Source organism: Falco naumanni, chromosome 1 (genome assembly GCF_017639655.2).
Source record: "Falco naumanni isolate bFalNau1 chromosome 1, bFalNau1.pat, whole genome shotgun sequence".
In the NCBI taxonomy this organism is placed as follows: Eukaryota; Metazoa; Chordata; class Aves; order Falconiformes; family Falconidae; genus Falco; species Falco naumanni.
Window position 1 is genome coordinate 38,501,063 of NC_054054.1, and position 25,695 is coordinate 38,526,757.

Consider the following 25,695-nt stretch of genomic DNA (forward strand, 5'->3'; position numbering starts at 1 on the left):
ATTGGTCTGTGGTGGGGGCCACATCTGAGATGTTAGCAGGTCCCAGGGTGGGTATCCCTAGAGCACCCACACCCCTCCACAGTGCTGCCTGCAGGCAGGAGGCATCCAGCATCCCTCCAAAGGCTGCCACTGACTGGCTACCGCGGGGATTTGCAGAGGGGCTGGGCAAGGGATTGCCCACCAGCGTTGGCATGGGGGGTGATGGATCTCAGATGGGATATAGGGACAGCCCTCAAAAGTCGTGCAGTGTGGGGACTCACAGTGGGGAGCAGCCTGTGGGGACAGATGGGCATCGCCATGCCAGGCTGCAAGACCACAGTCCCAAGGGGCTCCTGCTTCCCCCAGTGTGATGAAGCAGAGGGGCTTGTCGGGGGAGTGGGCAGAAATGCCCTGGAGAGGTGCAGAGCACCCAAACAATCACCTAGTGTCTGCGCCCACCAAGGTCCCGTCTCCCCTCTCCTCCACAAAGGGTTTGTTGTTCGAGGTGGTGGGGACCGAGGTGATCTCATGGCCTGATCGGCGGAGCAGGGAGGGGGAGTCCCTTCCCTTGGAAAAACCCAGCCAAGGACAACATGAGTAACAACATGCCACAATGTGGAATTGTGATCTCTGCTGCCTTAACAAAGCATAAAGGAGTTCATTAAGGGGGCTTTACACAGTTATAAAAATAAACCTTGTGTGCACACGAGGGTCTAAACAAAGGGGCTTTATAGAGGCCTCCTTTAAAAAGAAGGGGGGGGGGGGAAGAGCAAAAAAGCAAATCCAAATCCATGGTTTTTTGTTTATTGTAACGCATTCTGCTTTCCTCTTACTGGAAAAAAGCGCGTAAGTGGAAAAGGTTCTTCCCAGCGTGAATAGTGCTCTCTGCAGCCGGTCACCTCACGAACAGCCCCGGCTCATTAAACATGTCTGCTGTGGCACGGACGCTAAGAAAGAAAATACGTTTCCCTCAACCCACCCTGTCCCTGGAGGAGGGTCGGGAGGGTCGGGGATGCTGCCCTGCTCAGCCGGCCCCACGTTCAGGTGTCTGGGGGATGCTCCTCCACCTCCAGGGTAGGCAGGACACCTTTTGCTCCCGGTGTCAGTTCCCAGGCTCCTGACAGCGCTGGGGTCGGGGTGTGCACACTGTTTTGAGGATGCGGGGACCCGCCAGGACTGTGGGGGGTCGTGCAGCACTGAGCACTAGTCGTTGCATTTGGTAGGGTCTGCCACGCTCCTGGCTGCTGGCAGGTCTCTTGGAACTGGCTTTAGGATGAGCCAGGTGGTAACCCCCTGGATGCTGCTGGACTCCCATACAGTGTCTGGTGTATCTGTGTCTTGTGGTGGCACGTCACGCTGGGTGCCAGGTGGAGGAGGTAGCCTGTGTCCCTCCAGAAAGGCCAATGATGCCTCCTGGCACCATGGAGGTTGGGCTTTGCAGGCAACCAGAGCTCAGGGGTCCACCTGGGACCAGTCGGGTGGGACGCAGCAGTCATGGAGGTCTTGTCCCTGACGAGGACAAGTAGGTGCTATCAGGTTATGAAGGTTGTTCAGTCTCCACGGGGTCTTACAATGTGATCCCATGGCATCTTTCAAGCCTCTCAGCCACCTTTGATACTGGTTCTGCCACCTCCCATCCTGTCCCCATGCTCAGTGCCACTGCCGCCGTGGGCTGGGATGTCCACAGCAGGTTTGGGCCACATGTTCTTTGAAGCTGTCTGGAAGGGAAGGTGTTAGAGAGGACTCAGGTTTCACGTTTTCATTGTTGATTGATCTCAGGCTTCCTGTGTTAATTGCTTTTGTTGTTAAGGGAGGCTACTCCTCATAGTTTGGTGCTGTCTCACAGTGAGAAACCTCTGGTTTTTTTCCCAAGTTGGGGTAAGGCATCTTGGTCCCAGCTCAGAACCTACAAACAGGGGTCTGATGAGACCCTGGAGTACCTGAGACATCTGCATGGGACTGGCAGATATGATGTGGCAGCCCTAAGACTGACCCAGAGCCATCTGGTATGGTAGCTGGAGGCCAGGTGGGATAACCCGGAGAACTGGGAACCCAAAGCTCTCCTCAAGATGTGTGCTCAGCCCCCATCCCTTCTGGAGACATCAAAGACCCCAGGAAGGAGGCAGTAACATCTCAGTCACCTTCTTCATGGTCTGCTCTACACAGCAGGAGATGACCTGGCAAGGGTTTGTGCTCTCTGCTGTGCTGGGAGGTGGCTGTGTTATCTCCGTTGGAACACTCATCCTCCTAGAGTCATCTTTTGGGAAAAAAATCCACACCTTAGGGCAATAGGTGAACCATTTGTACTACCTGACTCCTGGTGGACAGAGTGAGGAGTCATGAAGATAACCTGGACCAGGATGGATCAAGCCAGACAGCGAGGAAATTTCTAATGGAGCAGTGGAGTGCTGGGAGATGTGGCTAGGGAAGGTCATGGCGTCTCCACCAGCTGAAGCTATCACAAGCCAGAGGATAAGGTTTACATGGTCTCATTGGATGTCCAAAAGATTTTTGACAAAAAATCCTTCATCAAAGATTTTTAAGGAAAGGAGGCTGCTGTGGGGTGAGAAGGAAGGTCTTTGCATAGGTAGACAGCTGAGTTGTGCGGGTCGCTGTGCTTGCCTTGTCCCGAAATGAGCTGGAACGAACAGGGCTCTGGATTGGCCCTTTACGAGGAATAACTCCATAGGCTGAGGCTCTTCAGCTTGAAAAAGAGATGTTTTAGAGTTGGTGTGAGAGAAACCTGCAGAACCCCAAGTATTGGTGCAGGTGGGTAGGGGTGGACTGCTACATCTCTCCTAACGCAAGAACTCGGGGGGCCTCAGGGGGAAATGGAGGGAGCTGGGTGCTGCAGAAATGCATGAGGGGCTGGTTCTTCATGCAGTTTTGTGTCCTCACCAGAGGATATGGTGGGTTCAAGAGAGGCGGGACAAAGCCATGGAAGACAGCCCCCTGTGGGGTTGCTTAAACATACAGACATCACATCGTGCTTGGGAAGACCCTGAGCTGTGAATAACCAGTGTATAGGGATAAGTGTTGGAGAGCTTGGCCTCATTCTCTTCTTAGCTGGGGTTGCCTGGGACATGATGGGAATTTCGTTGCTGTTTCTAAAAGACCCGCAGCTCCTTCAGCCTGTTCACAGTCCTCCCTGCACAGCCCACTGGCCCTTGAATGACTGTCAGTTGCTTTCTCCTTCCTAGACTGGTAGCTCTAATTCATCCTTTGCATCTTGTCTAACATCTCTTGCAGATCCTTATGCCATTGTCTCCTTCCTCCACCAAAGCCAGAAGACAGTGGTGATCAAGAACACCTTGAACCCCACCTGGGACCAGACACTCATCTTCTATGAGATAGAGATCTTTGGGGACCCCCAGAATGTGTCTGACTCCCCTCCCAAGATCGTGGTGGAAATATATGACCATGACACCTATGTAAGTGTGGCATGAGCTTGACCTTCATGGTGTGAGTGGGCTGGGGTGGATTCGACAAATGCATGGCACCATTCCTGCCCTCTGGAGTGCAATGCTGTAACTTCTCCAGGTGGCTCAGATGTTGAGCTGGACACTCAAGAAGACAAGAATTCAGCAAACAGCTCTGCTAGTGAAGTCCTTGGTGGCCTTGCTGTAGTTACCAAAGCTACCATCATGTTTTGCAAAGTGGCTAAATTAACCATATTTTCTTGTGGAAAAAGGTTGGGACAAGATATATAGTCATGCAAGTAGAGGACCATATCCTGTTGTTCGCTCGGCTGCCTGGAGATGTCCAGAGTGCCTTGTAGTGGTGGCATCTGGGGGGCTGGTGAGATGACCTTGAGTCCTTCCTAGAAAAAACTGGGCTGTAGCCTGTCACAAGAGCAGAAGGGGTTTTGAACTGCGGGTAAGAGCAGTGCATAAGTGAAAAGGACTCAGGATACATTTCAGGAATGTCTTAGGAACCTCCCAGGAACCCTTCTGCCCTCCCTTCTCCAAAAGACACCAGCAGGAAGCAGGAAGGGCACCTGAAGATCTGGTTGCAGAGCAGTGAACAGGCTTTTGCAGAGCTGCTGATACTTAATGCTGTACTCGAGCTCCTGCTCTGGAAATTGTGTGATAGATAAGGATTTCACCTCCTGTTTAAGCCAAAATGTGTAAGATAGAGTGTATTTCTAACCCTAGTAGTTACAGGGAGGAGTTTGAAAACTTGAGTCTATATGGGCATCAAACTAATCTTTTTTTCAGAACTGGTCCCATAATGGTTCAAACATTGAGCCTGATTTTTGAGTGACAGGGTCTCGGCTGAGGTACGGGTGTGTGGTGATGGACTCCAGCAGGAAGTGGCGTGGGATGAAGGCTCTCTATGCCTGTGATTGCCTTTCAGGGTGCAGATGAATTCATGGGGCGCTGCATCTGCAAGCCCAGCCTGGTGCGCTCGCCACGGCTCTCCTGGTACCCAGTCATCAAGGCGAACAAAAACGTTGGGGAGCTGCTGGCTGCCTTTGAACTGATTCAGAGGGAGAAGGTAAGCTCCCCGTCCGGACCTGATCCTGCCTCTAATTGGAATGCTAGCTTCTTCCCTTGGAGCAGCATCCAACCTTTGCTCGGTGCTGAGTTATGTCCACCTGGGCTCTGCAGCTGCCTGTCCTCGGTTTCACCAGGACGGCTGCTCCGAGCAGACCCGGCCGTGCTGCTTGGTGCTGGCTGCACTGTGGTGTTTAGCAGAGCCGAGGGTAAGATGCTCGGTGCCGGACCGAAGCCTGGGCTGCCGGCAGGCACCGCGTGTGCCCTGCCAGCCTGGCTGACTGCGGTGCTGAGCTCAGGGCCTTGGCACCTTTGCATCGAGGGTGCATTTGGCCCCGGATCGCTGTCCTTTGCCCAGCGTTAATTTTCGGGGGGGGGTTTATGAGAGCCGAAGTGGGCGGTTACTCCTGCAGCAAGCAGCCTCGCTCGGTGCGGCCGTACATGGAATGAGCCACGGGGGAAGGAGGCTGTGCTTCCGAGCCAGCCCGAGCGGGAAGACTCCTCGTCATGCCCCAGTGTGCTCTCATGTGCTTTCCCACACTCCCCGTCCCGCTGCACGCACCACCCCCTCGCCTCTCTCGTCTCCAGCTTTTCCACTGGCTGTGGCGCCTGGCTGCAGCCCAGATGTGCCTCAATGCCAGGGAAAGCGGATGGGCTGGAAGGTTAAATCTCCCTGTCCCACTCCTCCCTCCCAGCCCTGAGGTGCTAATTGGGAATGAGGGTCCCGCAGCTCCCTCCTCCGTCTCTCCGATGTAGGTCGCAGTTCTGCTCCTGGAGGGATGCTGCGCTCTGTGCAGGATGCGGCTGGAGCTGCTGGGGGCGGTGTGGGGGGTGTGTGTGCTGGGTGCGAGCCTTGCTGCATCACTGAGGGGCTGCTGCAGGGGGGCTCTGCTGCCAGGACAGGGCACTGAATCGTCTGCACACAGCCTCTTCTTCCTCCTTACCACCTCGCAGAAGTTACTGAACTGGGTGGGGACGACCTTGGAAAGGGGAGCCCAGCACTGGGCATGGGGGGCAGCGTGTGGATGTTTCTCTGCCGGATAAAGCTGAGTTAGTACCGGGAGGGCAAATGGAAAGTATGTGTTTTTTTTGTCTCCATAGCCGGCTGTCCATCACATCCCGGGCTTCGAGGTAATGCCTTTCTCCTGTTTGCAGCTCCTAGGCTCTGTGCCCCTCCAGCTGCCCCCTTCCCTGCCCCTACAGAGTTGCTGGGTCCCAGCACCACCAGCTGCTCCTGCAGAGGTTTGCAGTGGACCCTCTTTGCAGCCCTGCTTCTGCAGGCAATCTGTCCATCCTGTCTTAGAGACTTATTTTAGGATGAAGAAATCCCCATGCAGAGATGCCAGTTTCCTTCGGCTGACGGTAAAGAGAGCTGGAGTGAGTGAGGCAGCTCACTGCTGACCCATAAGTCAGGGCACACGTGTCCCATTCCAGATATAATTCCCCAGCCCTGCAACAGTTTCAGCATTCTCATTGCACAGGGCTTTGCTTCCCAACAGCTCCAGCGTGTTTCCTACCCTGCAGCCTGTCTGAGCAAAGGCATTAACTGATGCTGGGTTCTGGATGGTTTTAAGTCACCTGCACTGATTTCTTCTCAAACCTCAGTGCATGGGGTGTGCAGGAAGTTGGAAAGCATCCTTTTTCTATTCGGTTATTAGATACGACTATAAGCCTTACGATGGGCATATGAGTGAAAATTGCTCTAAGGCTGTATTCTCCTTCTTTTCTCCAGAATGAGCTGTCTTCCAGCCTGGATGAGGTGAGTTGATGAGATTTAGTTGTCTCTTCATCTTGGAGATGGATAAAATTGTGCCTCCATGGGGCAGCTGCTTTTTTTCGGATGAGTCAAGCCAATAGCATCAGGATTTTAGTAACGTGAGTGATCACTGGCAGGCCAGGGCAGATGGGCTCCGTGCTTAACCCTGGAAGTGTTCCCGATGGCAGGACATGTTGGGTAATACTTAACCTTTGTGGGATGTGTGTGCATGGGGTCTACTGGCATTCAGCCCTTCCAAACAAAGCGTGCAAAAGCCAGAATGCTGTGCTGACCTTTGGCTGGACCTCAACTGAAATCCCTGTTGAAAAGTTTGCAGCTTTTCATGGGGAATTCACCATGAACTGGGGCACGTGCTGGACTGTTCTAGTTGCTCTGAAGGAAATACTCTCATCAGCATCCCAAGCTGCTGCTTGGGCAACCTGGCAAAGCTGCTACCCAGAGCTTGTGCATCCTACAGAGCAGATCACAGGCTGAACCAAGCGGTATCAGGGTAGGCTGGTGTCTTGGAAAACACAAGGCAGGGAGCTGAAGAAGGGGCACACATCTATTTAAGCGTTGTGGTGGTCCTAGGAGCCAGCTGACCCCAAAGCCTGGGAGATGAGCTAGAGAGGGACCTGGGGCATGCAAAGAGCCTGGCCACATTTCCACGAAAGGTTGGATGGGGTAAACACATTTCTGCAAGACGAGTTTCTTCCACCCAAGCAGTATTTCCTGATGTTGTGGGGCTTGCCTTTGTGCTCCATTTGGGCTGAGGTGGATGAGCTCATGTGAACATAACCATCTCTTTGCTCTTTCTCCTCCATTTCTTGCTACTGCCATTTCTGGACGAGGCACTCCACAGCTCTGCACCCCTGCCTTGTTCTACGAAGGGCTCCTTCAATGGGTACCTTTTAATGCTCAGACACTTGACTCTCCTCTGTCCCTTTGCCTTTGCCCAGAAACCAAGCAAAGTCCCAACAGAGACACTCAGAGAGACCAGCTCCTTCAGATGTGGCTTGGCCTGACCCACCTGCCCTGCAGGAACCCCATCCAAACCAACCCACCAAGGCTGCATCCAAAAGAGCGATGCCAGCCTGAGGTCTCCAGTGCCCTGAGCAGTAAATAACAATCTTTATGGAGAATCTGGCTCGTACATGCATCATTCAGGCTTCTGATATATATGCATGACCAGGTTGGCACCAGATTCCTTCTACTGCATTTCTGTTTGGCGCAAATGGGAGCAGCTTTCTGGGGCTGGATCCCCTCCAAGCACTGGGATTTAAGCCCCTCTTGAAACAACATGGCCTAGCTGCTCACTCAAATGGGGAGATGTTTCCAGCCACTGTTTTGACTGGGCTGATCAGTGTTGGCTTTTACTCATCCCTCTTCCAGCCCTGTATCAAAGTCAGGGTTGGACTGGACTGTCTCCAGAGCTCCCTTCCACCCTGATTCCCTCTGATTTGTCCTTGTTCAAACCATCCCAGCTGCCCGCAGACCCCACAGGTCTTTTCATGGATGTCTCTCTCCTCCATCCATCCTGCTGTGTCTGGGCTGAGAGCTGTGTCTGGGAATTGCTTGTTCCCCGCTCCCACCCTAAACCCTCCCTGCTCCTGCCTCATCCCCAGGACTCGCTGCTCATTTCTGTCCCATCTGGTGAAAGATTTAATGCTCGTGTATTCAGCTGAGACCCAGGAGGATGGCTGCAAAACAACCAGGAGAGCAGCAGGGATTGAGAAGGGCTTAGAAATGGCTAGTGCTAACTGAAGACATGGCAGTGCTGGAAGCCAAGTGCGTGCTGTTGGCTTTCAAAGCCGTGGTTGAACCTGGCGCAGAGAGGGGACAGGCATGAGCTCCTTCCCCAAGGCTCTCCCTTGTTCCCACAGAGAAATGCCAGAGGATAGAAGGATTGAAATGATCTCTAGTCCAGTGATGATAAGGAAATGCAAGGTGTGATATTTGCATCAGTTAAGATTTAGGTGCCCTGTTAGGGAAAAATCCTCCCTTTTTGGGAGCAGACTGTGCAGCCATCTCAGAGGAGCTGTGTGGAGCTTGAGCCTGCCTTGGGGTTTGAAGACGGGCTAGGTGGCTTCTGCATCTCTATCATGCAACTTAAATGCAATGCGAGCATCTTTAAAGCTAGAAATGAGCATATGTCACTATACAAGGACAGACTGAGGCTCTTCTTGGTTCCATCCATGCTTAGGCACCTTGATGTGCTCTAAGTGCTATGGGTCACAAACAAAAGTTGGGGATAGCTCTTCAAGGGCCATTTGTTCTATTCCTCCACCCCAAGGAAGGATCAGCTCATGTTGATGGTGCAGTGTCAGAGCAGCCTGAAATTAAGGCTCTGGGTAAGTAGGTGGGTTACCAGAAGTGCCGAGCACCCATGCGATGCTGGGGATGCTCTGCCTCTCTCCTCCTTAGGCACTCACCTCCCAGGTAACCTTCCCTTTCCCTGCTAGCACTAACCACTTCTGCGAGAGGGTGGGCCATGGTGGAGAGGACTGCCTGCCCCAGATTTACCATCTGCCCCACAAGGGAACCCAGACATCTGCCCCAAAATGGAGTTACCAAAAGTCAGCTAACAAGCAGCTTGATTCAGCAGCCACCAGCAATTGCCAATGAAAATTAAAGCTTAGCATTCAGTCTGTCTAACATGCCACCGTGAAAAATCCCTTTGTAGAGCATTTATATGCATACATATGTAAGGCTGAACCAATCCTATAATTGAAATACATATACACACTTAATTTAATGCAATAATACTCCAGCCTGAAAGGAATGCTGGTCTCCTAAATTGGTTCCAACTGCCCTTGGTTGAGGGTTGCATTTTTAGAGGCTTTGCTTTCATTCCTGCCTTTTCGGTGACTCTGAACTCGAAGATGCAGGTCAAGAAGAACCTGAGCGCTGGGAGGGCTCAGAGCCCGTCCTTTGCGAGCAGCCAGGGAAGTCTGGCTCCCTGCTTTCCTCCTCTGTGAAGGCATATTTTGAATCCCTCACCTCCTGTCCAGATTTGGTCTCACCCTGAAGGAAATCTTTGGTAGACACTGTGCACAGGCAGCTTCGTCTGAGCGCTGTCCTGTGGCTGGCAGCTTGGCAGCTGCCAGTCATGGTTTATTGCTGAGCTGTTGCATGAACAGCTGCCCCTTCCTGCATCCACAGGCAGTGCTTGACACCCTGTCCCATGGTGCTGCCCCTACTAAACTGCTGCTTTTCGGGAGCTGGCCACAGCATCTCACCCTGCCCAGCTCAAGGAGCTGTATTTCGCTGTTCATCCCCCCCACTGCTGCTTTGTCCCCTCTCCGCATCCCACTGCAGAACTGTCTCACCGTGGTCCCAGTGTGGGACGGATGCAATTTCACCCCTTCCTCCCCTAAAGGACGCTGAACCTTGATGGAGGGCAGATTCCTCTTAGCAGATCCCTCTTAGTTGCCTGGGGAAGGATTCAGGGATCGCTCTTGCCAGCAGATGTTTGATCTTTCCCAGGGTCAGATTAAAGGGACAGAAACAGTTTGCAAGTTCATTCAGCCTCCCAGCCCTCATCTCCCCCTGCCTAGCTGTTCCTCTTGCAGGGAGATGAGTTTTGCGGCAAGAAGGAGACTCTGGGTGGGGGACGCAGCACAGAGGGAGGGGTGTGATGGGGTTGGTGTCCCATCGTGGCGTGACCTGATGTGCTCTTTGCATCTTTGTTCCCTGCAGTCTGCAGACTCTGACCTGCCATACCCCCCACCCCAGCGGGAGCCCAACATTTACATGGTCCCCCAAGGAATCAAACCGGTCCTGCAGCGCACAGCCATTGAGGTGAGTGATGGGGAGCGCATCAGACCGCTCCCTCGCAGAATAACACCCTAAATGTGTGTCCCTAACGGGGGTGGGGATGAGACCCAGAAATGGGATCCAAGCGAGACTCTGTGGATACGGAGCCCCATCGGGGCTGGGAGCTGGTTCTGCTTATGGGTTATTTGTCAAAAAACGTTACCTTGCTGGGAAAATGAGTCTCACCAAGCAGTCAAGATCTAGGGCAGAGCACAGCTGTGGACCACACTTGCTTGTTGAAAGGACATTCTGCCTCATGCCAGGACGGTATTTTTCCAAAACAGAGATGCTCCATTGATAGATAAGCAGTTGTGGACCTGGTATATTGGTGCATACACAGAAATGCTCACTGTGTGATCTGGCTTTGCCCAGCACCACCTGTCCTACATGGTTGATTCATCTGTCCTCCACAGTGGGCCAAACTTCAGGTCTACCTTTGTTACTGAGAAGCTCAGCGAGAGACTCGGAGGCAGATTTTTGGCTTAGTCCTTGCTGTCTGTTTTCCTCACCCTTCAGATCCTGGCCTGGGGGCTGAGGAACCTCAAGAGCTACCAGCTGGCCAGTGTCACCTCGCCCAGCCTGCTGGTGGAGTGCGGAGGCCAGCTCGTGCAGTCCTGTGTCATCAAGAACGTCAAGAAGAACCCCAACTTTGACATCTGTGTGCTTTTCATGGAAGTGGTGAGGACATGGCCCCTCACAACTACCTGGCAGGAGGCTGTAGACAGGTGGGGTTGGTCTCTTCTGCCAAGTAACAAGCAACAGAAGAGGAAACAGCCTCAAGTTGCACCAGGGGAGGTTTAGACTGGGTATTAGGAAAGATTTCTTCACTGAAAGGGTGGTCAGACATTGGAACAGGCTGCCCAGGGATAGGGTGGAGTCACCGTCCCTGGAAGTGTTCAAAAAACACCTAGATGTGGTGCTTAGGGACATGGTTTAGTGGTGGCCCTTGGCAGTGCTGGGTTAACAGTTGGACTTGATGATCTTAAAGGTCTATGAGTCTATGATTCTCTGATTCTGTAGCAGAACTGGTTGGGAAGGACCTCTGGAAGTCCCATAAAGATGCCATAGGTCATCATAGGCATCTTCACTAACCTGTGGTCAATCTAATTCTGTCCTGCCTCAGTTCCCTTTGGGGAGGTGCAGAGCTGCTACCTCCATGCCCTGTGTAAGTAATGCGTTCCCTCCCCTCTACCCACAGCGTTTACCCAAGGAGAGCCTTTACAGCCCCCCCATCATTGTCAAAATCATCGACAACAGGCCCTTCGGCCGAAGGCCCGTGGTGGGGCAGTGCACCATCCGCTCACTGGAGGACTTCTACTGTGACCCCTACCGCGAGGAGACAGACGGTCCCCAGGAACACTCGGGTATGTGCTGCCACGAGGACCATGCTGGCCGCACACCCATGCCCTTCTCCAGGAGGAGCTGCGGGTCCCTGCATGCGTTGCTTTTAGCTCACCCCAGCTGTAGGTCTGGTACAAGAAGCTCAGGAGGTGCCAAGGAGGAGTTTAGCTCTGGGGTTGGTTGGTGCAGTGGGCTGTCCCTGGGTCAAGCTGTTCAACCCACGTGAACGTGAGCTTTGGCTGGTGTGAAGGCTCTGGGCAAGGCTGAGGTGGCTGCTGGAGGCTGGTCCCAAGGTGGCTCGGCTCTGGGGTTTCTAACAGCTGGATGTCCTGGTCATGCTCGTGCTTGCTGTGATTGCAGATGATGTGAGCCTCACGCCCAGGGATGACGTCCTGATTGACATCGATGACAAAGAGCCTCTTATTCCTGTCCAGGTATGGATGAAATCGCAGCGGTGGGGGGACACCGGTTTCTTGCTTTGCATGATACAGGGGAACTTGTGCAGGTACTGGGCTGGGGTAGGTTGTGAGGCAGATATGAGGTCGCGTCTGGTTGTAACCTTCCTTCTGCAGCTTCCAGCTCATGCCACAACAACCAACCACAAACTCGCTCTTCTGTCCCCTGTTTGATGTGAAGTGTCACATCTGCCCATGGGGGAGGGAGGCAACAGACTCTCCAGGTCACTCTTCCCTTCAGCGCCTCTTCCTCAGATGTGTGGTTTGGTTTGGGGCTGAAGGTTTGCAGTCATCCCCTTCGGGCTCTGCCATGTGGAATGCTCTCTTGGAAATGACAGTCACCGCCCCAGAGAGCTGACAGCCTTGAGGGGACTTACCCCAGCTCTGGAGAGGGTGAACTGGCACTGGCAGATGGGACAGTTTGCCCAAGGCCACGCTGGAAGCAAAGGTTCCCCGAGGCTCAGTTGTCCTTACCACAGCCATGTGGCCAGGTTTCTTTTCCCCGGTTTTGCTCTTTGTTTGCAGGATGCTTTGCTGCTTCCAAACCCACTCGCTGCTTTTGGCAGCTCCGGTTACTCTGCAGAGGGTCACGGTGGGGACCGTGATTGCGGAATTACCCCATGGGGTGGGAGCTGGACATGCTTTAGCAGGGAAGGAGGGATGTGTTGCTGCTGCTTGAGAAAATCAGCTTCTCTATGCCACGAGTTTGACAGGTCTCAGCTGTCCTTTGTAGCTTGGTCAGGCTGGGCATGCCACTGGGCTTGCTGTTCTTCCTTCCTGCAGTGCAACTGGAAGGTGTCTGGCCACACTGGTGACAGTGGTCTGGGTGGTGCTTCCAATTTGTTATAGAAATGGGTTTCCCTGCCAGCAATGTGTCCTCTTTGAGGCAGAGTCCTGCCAGTGCTGACATATGCGTGTGATGCATAAGTCTGCAGGTGAGCCTGATTGCTCAGGTACAGCTGAAAGTATTGTCAGAGGCATTTGGTGGAGCTTTTCATGGTCTCCTATTCCCTTTGGTGTTTTTAACGTGTGCTGGCATGTCCTCCCTCCCTGTTTTAAAGGTTGTGGGTGCTGCATGGTACCTCAGGCTAGAAAAGCCTGAGCTTTCTGCAAAAGATCTGCCTCTCGGGTCTGCCTCTTGCCTTGCCTTTCTCTGCCCATAAAAGCAAGATGTAGAATGTGGGTGTCAATGCTTCTGCCCTTTATTCATCTCCTTGGTGGCACCTCAGTGTTTCTGTTCAGGAGGACTTTACGATCCACTGATCCGTGCCGTCAGATAGCTGAGGTCATGTCCCAGGATGGGCTCAGGCTGAGGCCCCAGCATCAGGCTGTCCTGGAGATTCGGAGCTGGAGCAGCACCTCTCTCCTAGCTGCATCCCTCAGGCTACACCGTCTGCTTTAGGTTTGTGCCAGGCAAGTCCTGCTGCAGCCGAGCAGGCATTGCTTAAGCAGAGTGTGAGTTGTGGGCTGCAACCTCTGCCCAGTTCAAGGCTTTCAGGCGCTGGGCTAAGAAAAAATGAAGATTTTTCTTAGCAAAGGCTGTAGGTGTGAGACTCCAGCCTGTCGTGGTCTTGACTGCAGCTGGCCCTGCTCATGCCTACCTATCCCAAGCACTGATGAGATCCAGGCTGGTGCTCTCAGGCAAGGTCACCCCGCAGTCCTTGCAGTGAGGCATGTCAAACGGTCTGGATTTTTGGGTTCCCCACCAGCTAAGAGGTGGGACTTTCATAGCCTCAGCTCCCTGGGACGCTGGCATCTTGTCCAGAGATGCTTCAGTATTGATTAGGAGCTGTACAGTGGGGTGTGAAAATGTTGGCCCAGGTGAACAAGTGTTGTTGAAAGGAAAGAGCAACTCCAGACAGAAAATACTACTGACAACCTAACTGACTTTCCCTTCGCTTGCCATTTGCGGATCTGTTGTAATAATTTACAATTTTGCTTCATCTTGTATCAGTAAAGTAACTGAAGCATGCCTGTAAAAAACACACCAAAATGAGTCTTGGAAGAGGAACCTTTGCTTCTGCAAATAACCCTCCCTTTTCTAGCCTAGCACAGAAAGCACTTGGGAGAAAAGCAAGCGGGTTAGGGAATAATGTGCGTAGAAGGTACAGATTGTGTCTCTACCTCTGGTGAGCTGTGTGATGCTGGGCGAGCGATGTCCCTTTGCTGCACCAAGGAAGCCAGTGGCACCCAGTGCCTACACCAAGACCCTCTGCAGAGTCAGCTGTGGGTGGGATGGATCCCCAGAAAAGGGTTGGAGCACCCAAGGATGGGTTTGCTGCTCTCACGGTGGCGGGCACAGACTTAATTCATGGGCTGGGAGCACTCCTGAAGGACGAGAAGGTGGTGCCTGGTGGCAGAAGCCAGGTGGAGTTTGCTTTAGCTGTGGGCTAAAAACCCCCAGCAGAAGGTTGTTCTGGCCCCCTCCTGACCCACAGGCACAGATGGGGCAGTGATGGGTGGACTGGGTTTGTGTCTGCAACTCCAGCAAGCTGAAAAGGCAGAATTTCTCATTTTTAAATTGAGAAACCTACCCAACTTTCAGCTTGGTTTGACTACATTATTTTTTTGGGGGGTATATTTTGCAATCCAGCTTAAACTCCACACACACACCCCACCCCACCCCACCCTTGCCTTCTGGTTTTTTTTTTTTTTTCTGGTCAATTTTCAGTAAAAATGGTGTTGCATAGCACAATAACAATCTGCAGCCCTTCCAACACGCAGTACTACTCTTCATGAGCATCATGGCGACGGTCTTCATGGCAGTCCTCTGCTGCCTTTTTCTGATGGCAAACCCATTCCTTAAGCGCAACCGATTTTAGAAAAGGTTTCCTTTCCTCTGACCTTCATCTGCCAGTGCCGTTTCTCACCCGTAGGTGCTCCTGCTCCTTCTCCTGTGACTTTGGTGGAGGTAACAAGGGAAATGCAAGTTCCCTCTGGGAACCCAGGGTTTTGACCCAAATCTGCTTTGTCGCAGGCAGCCGGCACGGCTGGGGCTGGCTGCTGCAGGACGAGTCGGGTGCTTTTAGCCCAGTCGCTAATTACCCTTTTACTCTGCTTAGTGGAAATTTCCCTGCTTTGTTTTGCCAGTGCTTTATTAACCCAGCGGCTGCTTTTTTTGAGAGAGGGGAGGAAAATTTCCTCCCATAAATATCCTTTATGAGAGCCACAGGCTAAGGCTCTGCTGGGTGCAGGGAGGGGGCTGCAGCCACCGCAGGACCTCAGCCTGGGGGGCTGCACGGAGCTGCGGTCCTCTATGAGCTGGTGCTGAAGGTGCCTGGCCAAGGTTGCACTGGACGTTTGGGCTCTGTGGGGCTGGTGGGGCTCCCAGTTTGCACCGTTGTCTGCCTTTGCTGTCTGGGCAGGGTGCGGGGAGCACCCTGGGGTGCCCCCACCCTGTGGTGCCGGTTGGAGGGACTCCCTGCCTGCAGGAGATGCCTCTGCCCGATTCTGCCATGCCTGCTGTTGCGTGAAATGCTCTGATCAGATTGCCATGGCTTTTTAAGGAAAAGGCATCTTTTTTTAAAGTTTTTTTTATTTTCTTTGGGTACTTTCTAGAGGCAAAAAAACTGAGAATGTTTTTTGTGTTAATTTTGCAGCACTTCATTCACAACCCAGGGCTTGCACTCTTCTTACATTTGCGCTCCAAAAATGGCAAAATTTCAAAGTTCTTTTGGCCTCCACCTTTTTATTGCAGTTAGTTTGGAAAAGAAAATGAAAAATTGTCCTTCATAGCTTTTTCCCCGCCCCCCATCTTTTGACCGGTGTTAACCATGTACATGCTTCTTGGTGGCAGGGGGCGTGCAAGCCAGAGACCATATAGGTGCCATGCAGACATATGTGCACCTGTATTTAAGAAACCAAATGTGAAAACCTCTGTTGAGGTGATGCTTTGGCCACTTCCAATTGCTGTGGGACCTCTGGGAGATGCTGAGCAGGGTGGTTTGGGAGGCACAGAGGGATCATGGTATGCAGGGACCTCTTGCACGTGCAGCTCAGCACCATGCTGGGTGTTGATCATGTTGCCGGAGTGGTCAAAGGTGGCAGAAGGTGACAGGAGGGGTGGGAGGAGAGGGGTAGCCTGCTCATCCTCCGAGCCTGTCCTGAAACCTGCCTCTCATTAGGCTAATTTGGAGTGAGGCCGGAAGCTCTGTTACTGTGTGTATGCAGTGCCCTGGCACAGCAGGGCCATTTGAATGGCAAACAAGAATTAATCCCCTCCCAGATGTGGCGGTGCGTTGTGGGGAAACTGTTGCTTTGTGAGCTGCACCCCATCACCACAGGCACCACAGGATCTGGCCCCGCTCCCCCTATCTCCCCCCACCCCGGGCACAGGCAGCTCCAGGCAGGAGCAGGGCGAGGGAGAGCATCACCAAGGGCACCTGTTTCAGATGCCTACGCTCACTCAGAGCTGGGCTGGTGGGTTTCCTGTGAGCAGGTTGTGACGGGGGGAGGAAAGAAGCAGTTTCTGACCCTCCTCCAGCTACCATTCTTTCCAAAGCTTTGCTCTGGATGCTTTTGTCCAAACATACTTTCTGCTCTGTACCAGTTTTTAAAGTCAGTGCAGTACCTGAGGGCTCCGGCAGAAGCTGTAGGCACTTCTGATGGCATGCCAGATCCTGGTCTGTCTGTTTTTCTTTTGAATTACACCCTGCCACTCATCCTTCTTCAGGAAATTTGCATGCTTTCTGTCCAAATTCATGGAAAAATTCTCTTTCCCTGGTTCTGAAGTTTTTGCCTGAGACTTTGGGGTGCTCCTTGATGGAGATCCATACACCATGGTAGGCTACACGGATCAATGTCTCATCCTCAGTCCAGCTTGCTCTCCATCCACTACTTGCATTGAAAATTAGGGCTGTTGTCATGTCTGCAGCAGGTTGGGGTCCAACCCAGGGACCCAGTGTGGTCCCAGCAACAGACATGTGATTCTACTAGAGCTAGAACTCTGCAACCCGGAGCTGGCCCTGGTGGCCAAGCTCTCGCCTGGCAGGAGGAAAGGAGGTTTCCTACTGACCTGCTGGCAAAAGAGGCATTTTTGGAAGGTGACAACCAGAAAAGGGGACCCCTGTCAGGGAACAGAGGGGTTGTTGGCAGCCAGATCCTCAGAGTTTCTCTGCTGCTGTTTGCTTCTTGGTGGAGCTGAGGACCTGCCACCACCCTGGTGGTGTTGCAGAGCAAGGAAAACAGTTCCTGGGTTTGGGGCTGCAGACAGGGAAGATGCATCTTCCTACAGCATTGAACCCTTGCTTTGTGCTGCCAGAGCCACAGGCACGGAGCATCCCGGTTGGAGTCCCACTGGGAAGCTGTGGTCCTAGCTGGTGTTGGGGTGGAGAAGTTGGTGACAGCTGATCCTCTGTGAGATCCCCAGAGCTTGTCTCATGGGCTACCTGTTTGACAGCCTCTCCTGAGCACTGCCTGTGGGTGATCCCAGGTATCTTCTCCCTCTTGATACTTGCTCCCCCAGGCAGCTTTTGGCTGGGATGTGGGGTAGATCTGTCTGTAGGAAACCCCAGCCCACCTCCCCATTCCTGCGTGCAGAACCTGTCATTAGGGGACTCAGTCCAACAATTAGAAAACATCCAGGAAGGCATTTATGGGCAGTGGGTACAGAGGACAGAGGTTAAACATATTCTGGCCTCTGAGGATGCCTGTGAGGAAGAGGAGGGCTGTAGCAGTGAGTGATGGAGGTGAAGGTAAAGGATGGCACCTCCGGCCGATGTTGCTCAGCCTCAGGTTGCAGAAAGTGAAGTGAGGTGACCTCTTGCTCATGTATGACTTTCCTTTAACCAAAACAAACGACACCACATATTGCGTTATGTAATTTATTTATTTATTTTCAAACATCCAGCAAAGGTCAGAAAAATATTTCCCTAGCAATGCCCCCAGACCTGAAGGCAGGGCTTTCTTCCCCAAAAATAAACGCGGTCAACAGAAGTAACGAGCCAGGTTTCCTGCGATGTTCCCAAGGACGGTACGGGTGGAGCTCTTCCCTCGGGGAAAACACTGAGGCTGACAGGGCTTTGCCGGGCTGCCTCTGTCCCGCACCTTTGCAGGCACTTCACCGTGATGTTCCCAAACCTGCTCAAACCAGCCTTTTGGGGACAAAAGCTGTGGCCGGGGGACAGACCCCCTGCTATAGGTGCACCAAGCATCTGCTGGGTGGGGGCCTGCTGCCCGGTGGTGCTGGATGGGCGCGGGGGCTGCAGGGGGCCTGGAACAGGCAGTGACAGAGGTTTGCAGCCCGAGGACCCCCAGCTCTGCCATCAGTACTTGGTCCCTGGGGTGGTCTGAAGCCTATTGGGAGCATCTATGGGCTGGGGTCAAACTGGGGGAACAGCTTAAATGAGAGGTGAAAGGACAGGAAGGGGGAGAGGGATGTGGCAAAGCCAAAACACTCCACTGCAGCAGTTCGGAGAGGAAGACTTTGACATTTCTTTTACTGAAACAAACATTTCACAGACAAAACACCCAAGTTATTCAGTTTGACCCCAGATTAATTCTTCTCTGTTTGTTTGTTTGTCTTTCACCTTCACCCTTTGTTTGGGGAGTGGAGGAGGAGGGAGCCTGTTCCTGGAAAGCCAAACCAAAATTCCCACCGCGTCCCTCCCTAACCCCTCCGTTTCGGCCCTGAATGTTGTTCCTGCCGAGCCCACGCTCTCCTGGTGGCAGGCACGGCGTGGGGTGTCTGTTGCTTAGGGGGTCTGACACCCCGCAGCCACCGGGGTCCCTCCGCCCTGCTCTGCTCCCCGCCAGGGCCGGGTCTGCAGGGTGGAGGAGCAGTCCCAGTCGGCAGAGGCTAACTTACTCCTTCTCCCTGGGAAAGGGGATGGATCCCAGGCCAGAAGCCCATGCCCAGGGCTGTGGTCTCCATACTGCGTGCTCTTCCAGTGGTGACCTTGGAAGCAGGAGCCAGGATTGTTACTGCTCGTGCATGGGTGTGTTTCATCGTGTGGCTCCAAAGCCTTTCTCCCTCCTTGCCAAGCCTGGCTTTGGTCCCTTCTCTGATGGATGACTGGAACAAAGGATCACTTTGTTGTCCTCATCTGAAATAGAGAAAACAAACAGATGCGAAACCCCTCTGCTCTGAGGTTGTTGAATGTGTTGTCCCTCTCGTCCAAGCAGGGTGAGAAGTTCAGCCTGAGGTCTGTTTAAAACAAGTCTATGTGCACATGAACTGCAAACATCATGGTTGCTGAATGTGAAGAAAAGAAGCTCGTAAAACTCAGAGAAAAGTAATTTTTCTGTAGCAAGGTCTGCTGGGCTAAGCCCTCCCAGTTTTCTTCTTTGGGAGATGCCCATGGAGCAGGGTTTTGTAAGGGCTGGGCACATGCAAGGGGGTGCTGGATCAGCCTTTATTCCTGCCTGGTCTGCATCCTCTGCAGCCTCTCCCTGTTCTCCATGCTTTTTCCTGGGTCCTCATCCCCATGGGAAGCAGATCAGGAGGGACAGCCATGAGGTCCATCTGCAGCCCCAAGGGATGAGCAGTTTGTTCCTTCCACTCATGGATAAAACAGTCACAGAGGAGCTGTCTCCCACTAGCTTCCAAGAGTTGCCTGGGTGCTGAGCCTGGCGGAATCTTGCCCCCATGAAGAAAGCTGTAAATTCAGTGTTTCCACCTTGACCCAAGGTGTGATGCAGGTCTGGTTCGATGGGTCAAAGCAGAGCGTTTGGGGACAGTGCTCCCAGCAGCGCTGTCAGGCTTGGCCTGATGCTCAAACCCAGCTACTTTTTGGTGAGAACATCCCGTTCCTCCCCCTTCTCCATCTCGAAGGAAGCACACCTTGCAAGATGGAAACAGAGCTGCTGCCCAAGGCAGGGATAGGTGACGGCAGCTCTTGGTTTGCCCAGGACAAGCTGCACTTGTGCTCAGCGTCTTACTTGTCCCAGGGCTTGGTCCTGAGCTCCCCTAATCCCCTTCTGTTAAAAACACCCTGAGTCTGATCCCTCTCTGGCTTCTGTGATGAGCCTGGCTCACCCTGTTTGCGAGCCCTCATTGTCCGCAGGTGGAGACGCTGAGAAATTCTAACAGCTTTTCTGTAACGTGGGTTTTTCCTGCAGTTCTCCTTTAATACCCCATTTATTCTTTACAACCATTCAAACCCAGTGCCATTTGATGAACATCAATGAAAAGCCAAACCCTGCTCTTGTGCCAGGGATGCCTTGTCTGGGGAGACCTTATAACCCAGGGGAGGGGGAAAGCAGCACCGTTCGGGTTCATTTATTTTATTTCTCCTAAGTTGTGCTTTTGCTGATGTATGTTAAACACTGTTTCTCTAACCCCATTGATAACCAATCATTTTAATTTGTAGCTTGCGGAGGGTATGACCAGCTCAGCATTAATTAACATACCAGCTTCTTGGGCCCAGCCTCATGTATGTATTGCTTAATTTCTAACTTACTTGCTTGATTAATGTTTTTTATGAATGATATATGTGCATATATATATATATATATTTAAAGATCTGTAAAAATTTAGGCATTTCCTTTTGTGAAAGATGCCCTCACTGTTCTAGAGAAAAGGCAATTTGGTCTTGCTACAGGTGTGTGTGCATCTCAACATCATTTTCCTTCATGCTAAAGACAATGAGGTTGGTTTTGGGAGGAGGGATGAGGATGCTTCCTCCCTCTTGTCCTGGCAGAGCTGGCAGAATTATGTATGTGCTCCAGGTCTGATGTCTTCCCAACAGCTTCTCGCTTGGTGCACAGCAGCAGAGCCTGGTAGCTCACTGGAGATGGTGTGTCCTGGATGGCTGCAGTGGCATGATTGAGGAGTTGATGGGGCTTCTGTGCTCCTCCATGTCCTAGCTCAGGGACCATCACAAGTCCTAAGTATCATGTCGGTGCAAGTTGAACTAAGATGATGTTGACCTTACATGAGGAGGAGGGTTTCACCGCAAGGAGGGTTTCATCTCATCAGCAGGACTTTGCACAGTCCTGGTCCTTGCAGGTATGCAGCCTGGTGCCCTCAGAGTGTGGGGATGAGATGCTAGGCAGTGCCCAAGCAGTGACAGTTCCCTCCTTGGAAAGTGTCTCCTGCTCCCTGTATGCATTTTATTAGGATATTAGACGTTAGGAAGAAATTATTTACAGCGAGGGTGGCGAGACGCTGGCACAGTCTGCCCAGAGCAGCTGTGGATGCCCCATCCCTGGCAGTGTCCCAGGCCAGGCTGGACGGGGCTGGGGGCAACCTAGGCTGGTGGGAGGTGTCCGTGCCCGTGGCAGGGAGATGGGACTATGTGATCTTTAAGGTCCCTCCCAACCCAAACCATGCTGTGATTCTGTGATTTTTTCATAAGAAAATCAGATGTTGGGGTCTTCCTGGATTTTGTAAGAAGGGCAGTGAAGCTGCTTTGCTTTCTCCAGGCTGATGCTCCAGAGAAACAAGTCTTTTCCATGCCCCAAATTCATCCCTAGCAGGGTTGTGACCTTGGGGCTCTTCACCCCTCTTAGATCTCTCTTGATACTGGCCTATGAGTTATAGGAATAGTCTTCCTTTGAGGTCTGACCATGCAGGATGGAAGGAAAGATCAATGGGGCTTTCACTTGCTGAAAACAGAGTAAAAATCGAGCAAGCAGAACATATAAGAGATGGGTTGCAGCTTCACAGCAGCTGTAACTTTTGCATGCAGAAGTTCCTGATGGGCATCTTTGTAGGTCTTGGCATAGGGTTGGAGGCACATTTAACGTCCAGACTGTCTCTCCATAATACAGAGATAACGTGCTTTGTTGGCCCTACGTGCATCCCTCCAGTACCCCCTTTATCCTCTGTACCTGCGTAACGTTGCTCGCTGATACAGCTTCCTCTGCCGCACAGGCAGATGGGTGGCTGTGCTGGGATGTGGAGTATGGAAACAAAAGCCCCATAAATAGCCTCCCCCTTCCCTCTGTTCATCAGCATTTTTCATTTACGTGAGTATGTTTTTGTTTTAGTTCAAATAAAATTTAGGGAAAAAAATCAGAAAAAAAAAAAGACAAAAGCTGCAAACCATTAATTTAAAATAAAAGCAACACAATATTAGGCAGTAATAAACCCATTCTCCTGGCCTTCACCAGGACCCTACAAGAATGTGATTAAATGTAATAAACCTCATGTCACAGAGAGCTGCTGATGCCTCCTGGGGAAAACCATCCTGTTTTGGAAAGCAGGTCACCGAGACGGTCCGTGCACGTCTTTCTTCCCGTCTCCTGCTCCTTTATAGCTGGGGAGCTTTGCACGAAAGCAGGAGCTGTGGAATGAGGCATAGGGGCTGCAGCTGGTTAAATATTAGGAAAAAAGCTTTTACAGCCAAAAAAAATCCAGCCCAGTTGTGGAGTGTGCGAGGGAGCTCCTGAACTTTGCTGGGTTCTGCCTCTGACCGTGGCGTTAATGACCTGGAGGTGGGGGAGCATGGTGGGGGATTGTGGACTTGCCCCTCATGGAGAGCTGAGCTTGCAGACCAGGCTGCCCATTTCTTGGTAAAGTCCACAAGAGCTGGGTTTTTTTTTTGTCCCTTCATCTCAAGCATCTTTTCTGCCTCCCAACATGCTGAGAAAACCTTGAAAAACTCCAGACCCACAAACAGCTCTGGGAAATGGAGCAGGAATTGCTTGGGGGACCTGGTGAACCCCCGAGGTGGGTGGTGGGTATCACTTCTGTGGCATCGTTCCCCTGCACCCACCTGGGGGGTAAAGGCTGGGAAGAAGTGCTAGTGTGGCAGGGATGTCAGATCAGGGCTGCCAGAGCTGATGCTTCAGGCTCTGCCTGGAGCCTGCATGAATACAAGCACTTAATCTGCAATTGTTTATAACCTAGTTCATAAACCCTTTCTAATCTGGCCTCTCTTCGCACTCCTCTGGTGTTGCTGTTGCCAAAGTCCTCCTAGACAAAGTCAGGAGTTGGCCCTTCGTCCCTCTTTCGTCCCTCTTGAGAATCTTTGGCATAAGCGAAATGAGACAGTTTTGCAACAGCAATGTCTTGTGGATCCACTTCTCTGCTCCAGATCTGTCCTCTTCCCGCCGCGCTGAAATCCTGGCTCATCTCTCTGGAGTTCAAGTGATTCAATCATGTTCAAAGGGTGAAAGAGAGACTCATGACTTCTTAAAATGTCAAAATAAGCTCTCTCATGAACCATTTCCCCCTCTCTGCCTGGGAGGAGCACTCTGTCATTATCCACAAGACCCCCTCCTTGTTGTCTTGTAAATACCCTTTTCAAACTGTCCGACCACCCCGAGAGGTTGGACACTGGGCTTGGCCAGCATCCCCTCAAAGCTCTCCAAGGACAGAGGTGCCATTGCCCTCCGTGTTTCTGCCATGCTGCCCATCTGAGCCGACCTGAGAGTGATTGGGATGAGGTCCTGGTGACCCAAGGGGTTTTAATTTGGGAAAACACAGGGGATGCAGGACAGAGGAGAGCCCATAGCCGTTGTCAGCAGAAGGTGCAAGACACCTCTTGCTAAGATCAAAGCCTATATTTGTCAGCTGAACTGTGAGTACAGCTCAAGTAGGTGTGGTATAGATGCCGCCACCAGAGCTGGTCGCAGCAGGATCCCTTTACGAACAAGGGACTGTAAAAATCTCTATGGCTTTGGCCTCTTTTTGATATCTGCCTTAAGAGCAGGATTTAAATGGAAAATATATGGGGCAGTTTCCCATCCTTCTCCTTTTCTACGCAGCAAGCACAACGGGAGCCGAATCCCGAGTGGGGTCCCCGTGTTCTGTATTAGTGATAAATAAGAGTTATTAGTTCATTGTTAAGGGCAAGAGGAAAATACATCAAACGCTTCTGAAGAATCACTTTAAAATGTTCGACAGATACGTCTGGGACTTACCAGAAAGCTGTTTGTGCAAGCAGGGAAGAAGGATGGGGTATCTGGGGCGGAGACGTTGCATTTTGAAGAGCCACCAAGGGGCTTTGAGGACCCTTTAGCAGGGTGTCCTTGTCCATGTCTCCGCTACCCTGCTCAGGCTCAGGATCAAAGGGGCAGACAGGCTTCTTCTCCTGAGAGGTACACGTGAGCTTTTGAGTCTGGATGAGTGAAAACGTGAGGTTAGTGCGAAAGGCCGGACGTGGGCGGCAGGTGGAGGGACCAAGGTCTGTAGGAGAGCTGTCCCTTTGCAGAGGACCCCCATCATGGTTAATGCCCATGCAGCTCCTGCATTCCCAGCTGTGATCCCAGCAAGATCTCCTCTCCACCAGACTTAACTTGCTGGAGCAGTCAGGCAGTTCATGAGCATCTCCCAGAGGAGAGAAGCTCACAAGGTGCTCTCAAGCACCTCTGAGCTATGAAGCTGCAACGAGGAGCCTCTGATCTCTCCTGAGAAGCACTGTAAGGTTCTTTCTATGCAGTTATTCGTACCATTATTTTAGTACCATGCTTTCGTTGTAAGAACTACAAATAACCCATCAAATGACAAGTTAGCAAAGCTAACCCCAGCCAAACCCAAAAAGTCAAAATCTGTAAACTATTTGGAATAATTGGTTATTTGCTGTGTTTGCTAGTTCCAAATCAGAGCACATATTTTACGGCTTATCCTGTTACTGTTAGTTGGAAGAGCTCTTGGTGTTGGATATCTCCTGCTGAAAGCGGTCGCCAACCCGCTCTGGAGCCCCGTGTCGCCCTTCGATCCTGCAGTCTGTTTTTTATCCCAGTGTTTCATGCACACTTGGGGAGGCACGGCACTGCCACGGACGATGGGTGAAAGCCCTCCCTGACCAATCTGTGTAGCAAACTAGTTTTCCACCAGCTTTCCACCAGGGGAAAGCATCCCCAAATATAAGCTGTGGGACAGAGGAAAAATAGTGGCAAGAAGGTGCGTGGGTGGCTGCCCCCGGGTGTCCGTGGCTGAATGTAGGCTGGTTGAACAGGATGGGGAAAAAAACCCACTGAAAACAAAGAGTTTTGTCCACTCCTGAGCAAATTCAGGAGTACAGTAAAAAAAAAAAAAAAAAAAGTGAAACAGCCAGAAATGGATAATTTCTTTTTATGAACATCTGCCAGTTCACACCTTGAGGGTTAACAGAAGGAGAAGCCAAGTCCTCTTGCAGCCTCCATGTGGGGGTGCTTGTGGTTTTCTCCTCCTCCCTCCAGCCCTGCTTTCTGCACGGTACAGCTCAGAGCTGCTGCAGATCCCTGGGACAGGCTGAAGGAGCCAGGTGAAAGGACCAGGTTAATGAACCCAAGGATAACCACAAGACCAGTCCCTCCTAGTGAAGAGGTTGGAGTTCAAGGATGGGGTGATTATTAACATGAAAAAGCCTTCCTCCAGCTCCCAAGGTCTGGCAGGTGCAATGTCCCAAGCCCAGCTGGTGGCACCTCCACCCTACTGTCTTAAGCAGAGCATGGCCTCCCAGCAGGAAAATCTGATTTTTCCTGCCTCCCAAGCACTTCTGCAAATTCTCCTGGTCTGCATTTGTAGGTTATGGAGCCCCTTGGGGAGTAGAGACTGACCTTGTCGTGGGGATAGCTGGCACCTGGCTTGGGTGGTGGCTGGCTGCTCGGTGGCAGAGCTGTGGCGGGGATGTCTCCCACAGCAGCGAGCTGCTGGGTTTCCTGCCTGGGTGTGCTGATAGAGCAGCAGAGGGATTGGGGATGTGGTTGGAAAACCCCAAGGAGCGCAGCTGCGGTGTTTAAAGACATTTTTGTGTTCCCCAGCTGTTTGCCATGGCCTCTCTGCTGGAGTTCTCTGCGCCTGCAGGAGGACAGGGCTGGGCTGGGTTAGTTTAGGCGGGTAATGAGCTGAGCTGACCAGGCTGCCTTTGTGCTGGAGTAGATGAGGATGCTAATACCACCCTTTCCCAGAGATGCAGGGTGTCACCTCCTGCAAAAGCGTGGTAACAAACAGCTGGGGAGCTGCATCTATAAATGTCCGAGA

At 52.2% G+C, this 25,695-nt stretch overlaps 1 protein-coding gene across 16 annotated transcripts in view; it reads left to right on the plus strand.

The window, feature by feature from the left end:
* Window positions 1–25,695, plus strand: part of DYSF (dysferlin) — a 105,306-nt gene that overhangs the window by 37,974 nt on the left and 41,637 nt on the right. For 10 of the 16 annotated variants that reach the window (XM_040590399.1, XM_040590470.1, XM_040590433.1 and 7 more), the window contains 10 exons: window positions 3,229–3,410; window positions 4,336–4,476; window positions 5,577–5,606; window positions 6,208–6,234; window positions 7,094–7,135; window positions 9,931–10,032; window positions 10,564–10,725; window positions 11,246–11,411; window positions 11,749–11,822; window positions 20,153–20,215. In XM_040590399.1, the coding sequence (XP_040446333.1) occupies window positions 3,229–3,410; window positions 4,336–4,476; window positions 5,577–5,606; window positions 6,208–6,234; window positions 7,094–7,135; window positions 9,931–10,032; window positions 10,564–10,725; window positions 11,246–11,411; window positions 11,749–11,822; window positions 20,153–20,215 (989 nt within the window). The remainder of the gene's footprint in view (window positions 1–3,228; window positions 3,411–4,335; window positions 4,477–5,576; window positions 5,607–6,207; window positions 6,235–7,093; window positions 7,136–9,930; window positions 10,033–10,563; window positions 10,726–11,245; window positions 11,412–11,748; window positions 11,823–20,152; window positions 20,216–25,695) is intronic. The other 6 variants (XM_040590477.1, XM_040590498.1, XM_040590448.1 and 3 more) reach the window with 3 other exon arrangements.